Below are 9,782 nucleotides of genomic sequence, written 5' to 3'. Positions count from 1 at the left end.
AACATGATAGTGAATGGACATGTGTGTCAGGTGTCCAAGCCTCTTGATTGGCTGTTGGCTGAAGTGTTGGTGGAAAGCGAAAGCAATTTCTGCATGTAACAGGCGTGGTTTGTGTGTGTGTGTGTGTGTGTGTGTTGTGTGTGTGTGTGTGTGTGTGTGTGTGTGTGTGTGTGTGTGTGTGTGTGTGTGTGTGTGTGTTTTCTGTGATATTGTAAACAGCAGCTTCAGCAAACATGGTGATACGAAACTTCTTTTTTACGTTAACCCACCGGCGTGAGGGTAAAGAGAGATGAATGGTTTTTGTTACTGACCACGGTGTGCGTGTGCTCGCATTTTCATTCATTGCGGAGTCAGGAACTTTGGCATATTCAACCACTTACGAGACAACTGGGCACTGGGCGAAGCCAGCTGGTCTTTGCTGGCGGATGTGGATGTGAAACGACTCTGTGGCCAACTTGAGGACTTATAGTCAATGGAAACAGATGAAGTCAGCGTTTTCTTTTTTTGTTTTGTTTTGGTTTGGGTTTTTTTTCTACTGGTAGTAACACTGGAGAGGACAGACAGGTGATTTGTGCTGATTACCTGAACGACAGCTGATAGCCCCCCCCCCCCCACCCCCGGCCCCCTTTTTCTGGGTCTGTCCAGCGTGCTTACATTTCATGAGGTTATGTACGTGCTCAGATCAACATCAACACACGATCACAATACACACACACACGTTCGCGCGCTTACACACACACACACACACACACACACACACACACACACACACACACAGAGGAGAGCATATAAATGCATGTTCTCACCCGAAAACATACACCACACATTGCACATTACTTACGGACGGGGCTGATTGCAAAATTCTCTTTTCATCACTGTGGGAGAGAGACAGGACATTGGCTGCTGTGAGAGAGAAGCTAGCTGGCCTTTGGGAACCATCCCAACGCCGACTGTCCTAAAACCCTCTTGGCCGAGAGAGTGGGGATGTGACTTGGGCACGACACTCTTCACTGTAATCAAATTCTAGCCCAGATAGTCGGGACAGCAGTTGCTTTACCTCTGCTGTTCTGATGGTCATAGCTGGGCACGACTATCATATATCTCGGTATATCTATATCTCTATCTTATATATATATATATATATATATATATATATAGAGAGAGAGAGAGAGAGAGAGAGAGAGAGAGAGAGATGCGCGTGCATGAGGATGGTCAGGAGCGAGAGTGAAAGGGAGGAGGGGGTGGGGCGGGGGAGGGGGGGGGGGGTACGTATGACATATGATGACTGTTGTCCGATGATGGCTAGTTAAAGTTGAAAATCGTGTCTGAGACAGCGGAGAAGGCCCCACGTTTTCCTTTGTCAATCAGCTCAGTCACCGGTGTTGCGCATGGAAAAGATGTGGCTCCAGACTTCGTTCTGGGTGCGTCCACCGGTGTCAGCCCTGAAACACTTCCCCTGGAGATACTTCAGGGCAGGCGATTATTATTGTTATTATTATTATTATTATTATTATTATTATTATTGTTGTTGTTGTTGTTGTTGTTATCATTATCATTATTATTGTTGTTATCATTATTAGTAACAGTATCATTACAGGACAGGCGGCTTTAGTAGTAGTAGTAGTAGTATCATTATTATCAATCGTATTATTATTATTATTATTATTATTATATTATTATTATTGTTCATATCATTATCTTATCGATCTATTGATTCAATCCACCCCATGCTCTATGTTAAGTCATAACCTTTTTTTCACGACGATACCTTTATTTCCCCCAAATGCGTGTTTCAAGACTTTTTTGTTGTTGTTGTTGTTGTTTTTGTTTTTGTCCAGTCAAGACAAATGTCAACAGGATTCATTTTGGCGCAAAACCGGAATGATTCCTTCCCATGTCCCAAAAAGACTCCAAGGAAGTTGTTTCGGGACCAGCAGTACTGACCCAAAATCTTTCCCCGTGGAGTCATTTTGGCCTGGCCCTGGACACAGTCCGCTTATGTTCACGTGAATATAAATCTGGTCAATCTGGTTTTATGCATTTGTAGTGTTACGTGGGGTGCGTTGTTTTTCGTGTGTATATATGTTCATGAATAATTGTTAGTGTGTGATGTCTATGTACGGTTATGTATGGAAGTTGTCATTTTAGCGTTTGCATGCATGTTTTAGATACCAGTTTTTGCATTGTACAGCGCAATGGAGCATGGGTTTTACATGGAAAGGAGTTATATAAATCAAATTGTTATCACCATTGTTTTGGCCATGAATGACTGATGGGAGTGGAAAGGATACCAGCCTACATTGACTCATAATGAAGTGCTGTTGTGACCAGGTGCCAGTTGCGCTGCTTGGTTCCAACTTTTTGACAGTTACACGTGACTAAATGCCTACGTTGACCATTGGTCAGTTCCATACTACGCACAGTTAGTAGCGGGTTACGACTATACCAGGCTCTTCCGTCCGAGCTATGCAACTGGCTCGCTGTTGTGTGTGTTAAGGGCTGCCCCCACATATAAATCCACCATTTTCGTGCTTGTTTGTTCGTTTCTTTTTCACCAGTAATATACTCAAATGTGTGTTCTAATTAATTTGATAAAGTGTTTATTGTAAGATTATGAACTCATTCTTGGGCAAGAGTTCGAGTCATCCTGGGCACCCCCCCCCCGCCCCCCCCCTCCCCCCCCTCTAACCATCCTCCCTCCCCCGCCACACACAGATACAGTCCTTTCAGCCCTTTTCCAGAGCGAGTCTATGGAATTAACTGAGCAGCGGGGGTGGGAGTGGGAGGTGTGTGTGTGGGGGGGAAGGTCACTGGTTTAAACAATATCTTATTTGAAAAAAACCCCCACCCAAACCACAGTACAAAATACAGTGCATTCGACAGAACAACACGAAAGTCTTATATTTAAGTCCTGTCATTATGTACATATATTCAGTTTAATTATTATATTTATATAGCGCTAAATCTTGTGCAGAGACAAATCAAAGCGCTTTCGCTCCAGTCATTCACACGCATGCATAACTCTAAAAGTGGAAAAAACTGAAGACAAGGAAGAGGCAGGGAAGGGAGGCTATTTTAGGAAGAGGTGGGTTTTAAGACCAGACTTGAAAGAGCTGAGTGCGGAGACCTGACGAAGAGAAAGAGGAAGTTCATTCCAGTTGCAAGGTCCAGAGACAGAGAAAGAACGGCAGACAACAGTCGAGTGTTTGAATCTGGGTATGCGTAAACAGAGTGGATCCGAAACCGACCGTAGAGAGCGAGATGGAGTGTAGAGGTGAAGGCAGCCACAGAGATAGGAAGGGGCAGAAGACGACGAACGCTGGAAAGCCACTCCAGTCAGGACATGGGCTGCAGCCTTCCTACGCTCTTCTGGCGCTGGTGAGTCTCCTTCGGCGGTCGTCCTGGAAGCTGTTCTCGACTGCTCTTCTTGTGACAGCTGTAAGCTTGTGACTGTAGTCATACTGTACATATCATAAACAAGCACAAATGTAAAACGGATGTTTCTGCAGGGTGGGGTAGAGATGGGGGTGGGGGGTCATTCTGGAGCATGACACCGGGTAGCACTAATTATGCTCTCTTTTTTTTTCTTCTTTTTTTTCCCCCAAGAGCTGCAGCTGGCACATGTCAGGTTAACAGGCATCACGCTTGCCCGCGGCTAACTCGGAGCCGTCACTGACTGACGACACGCCTTACCTCACTGACCACAACTTAGTGCCGGGGAGTTTCGATTCCGCAAGTCAACTTCGTGACTCGTAGACTGACGACGGATTCATTAGTGAGCACCTCGAGATGACCCCTCCAAAAATATACAGTGCACCTGCCGTTACCTGGAGCAAATCCTTTTCTCTTTTTTTGTTTGTTTGTGGTTTTTTTGTTTGTTTTGTTGTTGTTGTTTTGCTTGAGATATTGCATGCTGTCTTTCTTTTCTATCCTGTTGTTTCATCTGACATGGGAAACTTCGTCGAGCAGGTGTATGATTGTTCTTTTCTTTTCCCATTCTTTGCGGGGGGGTTTTCTCTTCCTATTTGGATCATGCGTGAAATCACATTGCGAATAACAGACTGAGTTGAGACAGGTGCACCTTGCCTCTTGACAGTGGGTCGCACACCCATAGATCCGTGTTTGGGTGAACAGGTATTTTAGTCGTGACGACAATGGCCATAAGAACAGGTATGATAGTCGTGACGACAATGACCATAAGAACAGGTATGATAGTCGTGACGACAATGACCTTAAGAACAGGTATGATAGTCATGACGACAATGACGATTTGAACAGGTATGATAGTCATGACGACAATGACGATTTGAACAGGTATGATAGTCGTGACGACAATGATAATAAGAACAGGTATGATAGTCGTGACGACAATGATAATAAGAACAGGTATGATAGTCGTGACGACAATGATAATAAGAACAGGTATGATAGTCATGACGACAATGACGATTTGAACAGGTATGATAGTCGTGACGACAATGACCTTAAGAACAGGTATGATAGTCGTGACGACAGTGACCTTAAGAACAGGTATGATAGTCGTAACGACAATAACCATAAGAACAGGTATGATAGTCGTGACGACAGTGACCTTAAGAACAGGTATGATAGTCATGATGACAATGACGATAAGAACAGGTATGATAGTCATGACGACAATGACGATAAGAACAGGTATGATAGTCGTGACGACAGTGACCTTAAGAACAGGTATGATAGTCGTAACGACAATAACCATAAGAACAGGTATGATAGTCGTGACGACAGTGACCTTAAGAACAGGTATGATAGTCATGACGACAATGACGATAAGAACAGGTATGATAGTCGTGACGACAATAATAAGAACAGGAATGATGATAGTCGTGACGACAGTGACCTTATGAACAGGTATGATAGTCGTGACGACAGTGACCTTAAGAACAGGTATGATAGTCGTAACGACAATAACCATAAGGACAGGTATGATGGTCGTGACGACAATGACGATATGAACAGGTATGATAGTCGTGACGACAATGATAATAAGAACAGGTATGATAGTCGTGACGACAATGATACTAAGAACAGGTATGATAGTCGTGACGACAATGATACTAAGAACAGGTATGATAGTCGTGACGACAATGGCCATAAGAACAGGTATGATAGTCGTGACGACAATGACGATATGAACAGGTATGATAGTCGTGACGACAATGGCCATAAGAACAGGTTTGATAGTCGTGATGACAATGGCCATAAAAACAGCAGAGAAGGCAACTGTTGCCCAGACTATTGAGGCTTGAATAGCAGAGAGTGTCTTGCCCAAATCACATCCCCACTCAAGCGACAGAACCCAAACCACCTCATCAAGGCTCTTGAGAGGAAACACCACCACCCAACCAGCCAATTGAATCCCTCCAAGACTATGAGGACTGGCAGGCAGACACCCCGGTCATCATGCTCAACATCCCTGGTGTCGAGAGCAAGGAGTGCCACATAGCAGTTGAACTAGAGTCGCTGACTCTGGAAGCACTAAACACCAAATACCCTTCCGATACCTGGGCAAGAGCATACACAGATAGATCTGCTGAAGAGGCAGTGAAGAACGGAGGAAGTGTGGTGTATATTAGATTCCCTGACGGCAGAACCATCAGCAAGTCAGCAGTTCAGACTTTCAGCCAGGAAGACACACTACCCACCAACACAGTGTTCCTGACTGACTGCAAGTCTATCCTGCAGAGTCTCCAGGCGCCAGGAGGAGAGCAGATCTTGAGAGACATCAGGCAAGAACTGAATCTCCTCAAACAGAGAACTACTGTGGTGCTGCAGTGGATCCCATCCCACTGTGGCACAGGGAGCAATGAAGAGGCGGACCGCCTATCCAAGGCAGGCAGCAAATTAGTGCAGCCAGCCCACCCAGTGTCCTACAGCAAGGCAAAAACGATATTGAGAGACAGCTTCAGGAAAGCATGGCGCCAACGTCTGGACATCGGGCCGGAAGACGAAAAGGACGTCATCCATGAGCTGGACAGAGCGGCACAGGTCACAATCTTCAGACTGCGAACGGGACACTGTCAGCTTCTCTCTCATCTCTACCGTCTGAAGATGTCAAATACTGACCAGTGCCCTTGTTGCACAGGCCCACAGACCCCCTCCCATATCCTACAGTCCTGCCTCACCTTCGACGCTCTGAGACGCCAGGCATGGCCCAGCCCGGTGGAGCTCCAGGAGAAACTGTGGGGATCGGTGCGGTCCCTGCGACGGACAGCGGACTTCGCTGTCCTGACCGGACTGAAAATCTAGCGTAGCCAGGGAACGCGGAAGAAGAAGAACATCCCCACTCACTCGGCCAAGAGGGCTTTATGACAGTCGGCGATGGGATGATCCACCAAAAACCAACTAGACCCCAAGGCTGCAGCAGAGCCAGTGCAACCTTGCCTCGTTGTTGGAGGGTCGTAATCCTTCACAAAAGTGTAGAGACCCTTTGTACTGTGGAGACCCTCTGTACTTATCCTGTAGAGACCTTTTGTACTGAGGAGACCCTCTGTACTTATCCTGTAGAGACCTTTTGTACTGAGGAGACCCTCTGTACTTATCCTGTAGAGACCCTTTGTACTGAGGAGACCCTCTGTACTTATCCTGTAGAGACCCTTTGTACTGTGGAGACCCTTTGTACTGTGAAGACCCTTTGTACTGTAGAGACCCTATGTACGTTTCCTGTAGAGTCCCTCTGTACTGTGGAGACCCTCTGTACTTCTGTAGAGACCCTCTGTACTGAGGAGACCCTCTGTACTTATTCTGTAGAGAACCTTTGTACTGTGGAGACCCTCTGTACTTATCCTGTAGAGACTCTTTGTACTGGAGAGACCCTTTGTACTGTGAAGACCCTTTGTACTGTAGAGACCATCTGTACGTATCCTGTCAAGTCCCTTTGTACTGTGGAGACCCTTTGTACTGTGGAGACCCTTTGTACAGTGGAGACCATTTGTACTTATCCTGTCAAGACCCTTTGCACTGTAGAGATCCTTTGTACTTATCCTGTAAAGACCCTTTGTACTGTGGAGACCCTTTGCACTGTGGAGACCCTTTGTACTGTAGAGACCCTTTGTACTGTGGAGACCCTCTGTACTGTGGAGACCATTTGTACTTATCCTGTAAAGACCCTTTGTACTGTGGAGACCCTTTGTACTGTGGAGACCCTCTGTACTGTGGAGACCCTTTGTACTGTAGAGACCCTTTGTACTGTGGAGACCCTTTATACTGTGGAGACCCTTTGTACTGTGGAGACCCTTTGCACTGTAGAGACCCTTTGTACTGTGGAGACCCTTTGTACTGTAGAGACCCTTTGTACTGTGGAGACCCTTTGCACTGTAAAGACACTTTGTACTGTGGAGACCCTTTGTACTGTGGAGACCCTTTGCACTGTAAAGACCCTTTGTACTGTGGAGCCCCTTTGTACTGTAGAGACCCTTTGTACTGTGGAGACCTTTTGTACTTATCCTCTAAAGACACTTTGTACTGTGGAGACCCTTTGCACTGTAGAGACCCTTTGTACTTATCCTGTATCGACCCTTGTTCTTACGTACAAGACGCGTAATGCATTGTTACACACATCAGCACGCAAACTCACGCACACGCGCACACATTCATACTTGCGTGAACGAACCAGCACACACACATAAGACACACAGCCCACACATACACACGCGCACACACATGTGTGTGCATGCTTGCACGCACAAGAGAGGTTCAGAAAAAGATAAGTGGATGATTCCACTTTTTTCTAGGACCTTCGAGTGAGACACTGGTTGCATTTATTTTATTCTTGTGATCGTATTGTCCTTGTCGATGTTATGGCTTGTGTGTGTTGCGGCGTCCGCTAGTACCTTGGTCATATCCTGCGGTATCCTGTACTTGCCAAACAGAACATTGAGATCTCTTGATTCCTCCCAGCTAACTGTTCCCCGATACTTCCTTAACTCCTATGGAAAGAGGTCATTTTCCGTCTTCGGCCCAACAACTTGGAATTCTCTGCCTATTGCTCTCAGATAAACAACTCATCTATCTACCTTTAAAGCAAATCTTAAAACTCATCTCTTTAAAAAAAAACAAAACTTGTCATAACTCAAATTGTGCTGTTGTCCCAGGCCCATGGCAATGTGAGTGTGTGTGATGTGAGAGTAGAGAGAATGGGGGTGGGTGGATGGATGGTGGTGGTGTGGTTCGGAAGGGAGAATGACCTGATTTTTACCCCTTTTACCTTTTCTATCAAAAATTTTATTTTACAATTTTTACAAAATATGTGGCATGCAGATTACAATTATGTTCCTTTTTACATGTATGTATTTTAAGTGAAAATTGCTGTTATCTCAGCCATTTAATCATGTGTGTGTCTGTGCGTGTGTGTTAGTGTGAGTGTTGGAGTGTAACAGTTGTAGTATTGATGGTATGTTACTTTGTGAGTTTTATGCATTGTGTTTTCATAATATTAATGATTATGTTTTATGTTTCTACCACTTTTTATATGCTTCCTTGTTTCACTTAAGTACTGGATTGTAAAGCGCTTAGAGCTTGCTTATGCTTGTATTGTAGCGCTCTATAAAAATAAAATATTATTATTATTATTGTTATTGTTATTATTATCGTTATTATTATTATTATTATCTGCTAGTGATTGTGGGACAACAGGGAAAGATAATCCACAAAGTCCAGGTTACCAGGTGTTTCCATAGTGTCCTTTGGACTCCCTATCTTCTCTCTTAGAACTGTGAATGTTTTCATAATCTGACCAGTGACAAGCTGGAGGAGGGACGGAGACATGAGGCATCTGTTGTCTCTCCAAGCATTGTGAATCATTATATACTTCACTCTGAAAGGTATCGGACTGAAGGTGGGGAAATGCAGCATTTGTTTGTTTTATTCCTCTCTCTGCCTCCGTCTCTCTCTCTCTCTGCGCGCGCGTATTTGTATTTGTATTTATATTTCTTTTTATCACAACAGATTTCTCTGTGTGAAATTCGGGCTGCTCTCCCCAGGGAGAGCGCGTCGCTACACTACAGCCCCACCCATTTTTTTTTTTTTTTTTTTTCCTGCGTACAGTTTTATTTGTTTTTCCTATCGAAGTGGATTTTTCTACAGAATTTTGCCAGGAACAACCCTTTTGTTGCCGTGGGTTCTTTTACGTGCGTATGTGTGTGTGTGAGTGTGTGTGTGTGTGTGTGTGTGTGTGTGTGTGTGTGTGTGTTTTCTTCAAATTAATATTTTTTAGTTCCTTTGGAAATGTCAACGTTTCTTTGTTGCAGCCATTTCTGTGCATACGCCACAACAAGAGTTACGCTTTGCGGGTCTCTGCTTGTTGTGCTTGGTCTTTAGATATATGTTGCTGTCTTGTATTCAACAAATAAAATTTGTTTTATCCCATATGGGGGAGACTTTAAGAATAAACTTCAAAGATCTAGTGCTGTCCTTTCTCTCGTCCCATTAAATAATCTTTGGTCAACACCACGTTGTTTTCAATATGTGGGCAGAACACTTTTTTTTTTTTTTTTGGTTCGGCTTGACCATCGTGTTTATATTTTGAGTCAATCGGGGTTTTGAGATTTGCTTTCAAAATAAAGATGAATATTGTATTGATAACCAAACGTACAATGAGTAACGAGTTAGGAAAGTGCCCCATCGTATTTATATTTTGCGTCGATCGCGGTTTGAGTATTCCTTTGAAAACAGAAACAGATTGCATCGACAACCAAACGTACAATGATTAGCTAGTTAGGAAAGTGTTCCAGCCTTTAAGAAAT

General features: G+C 44.4%; 1 protein-coding gene across 1 annotated transcript; it reads left to right on the top strand.

The window, feature by feature from the left end:
• The first annotated feature begins 5,442 nt into the window (after nt 1–5,442).
• LOC143296601 (uncharacterized) lies at nt 5,443–6,867 on the top strand. Its single transcript, XM_076608628.1, has 2 exons — nt 5,443–5,919; nt 6,832–6,867. The coding sequence occupies exons 1-2, from the start codon at nt 5,443–5,445 to the stop codon at nt 6,865–6,867; spliced, it is 513 nt and encodes a 170-aa protein (XP_076464743.1).
• The last annotated feature ends 2,915 nt before the right edge of the window (nt 6,868–9,782 follow it).

This window comes from Babylonia areolata, chromosome 21, assembly GCF_041734735.1.
Source record: "Babylonia areolata isolate BAREFJ2019XMU chromosome 21, ASM4173473v1, whole genome shotgun sequence".
Classification (NCBI taxonomy): domain Eukaryota; kingdom Metazoa; phylum Mollusca; class Gastropoda; order Neogastropoda; family Buccinidae; genus Babylonia; species Babylonia areolata.
This window is presented reverse-complemented; position numbering and strand designations above follow the sequence as displayed.

Excerpts from the sequence above, each read along its gene's own strand:
- LOC143296601 (XM_076608628.1), top strand. The coding sequence starts at position 5,443 with ATGCTCAACATCCCTGGTGTCGAGAGCAAGGAGTGCCACATAGCAGTT. Across the intron at positions 5,920-6,831 it reads ACCCAGTGTCCTACAGCAAG|AGACTCTTTGTACTGGAGAG; the intron begins GCAAAAACGATA and ends CTTATCCTGTAG.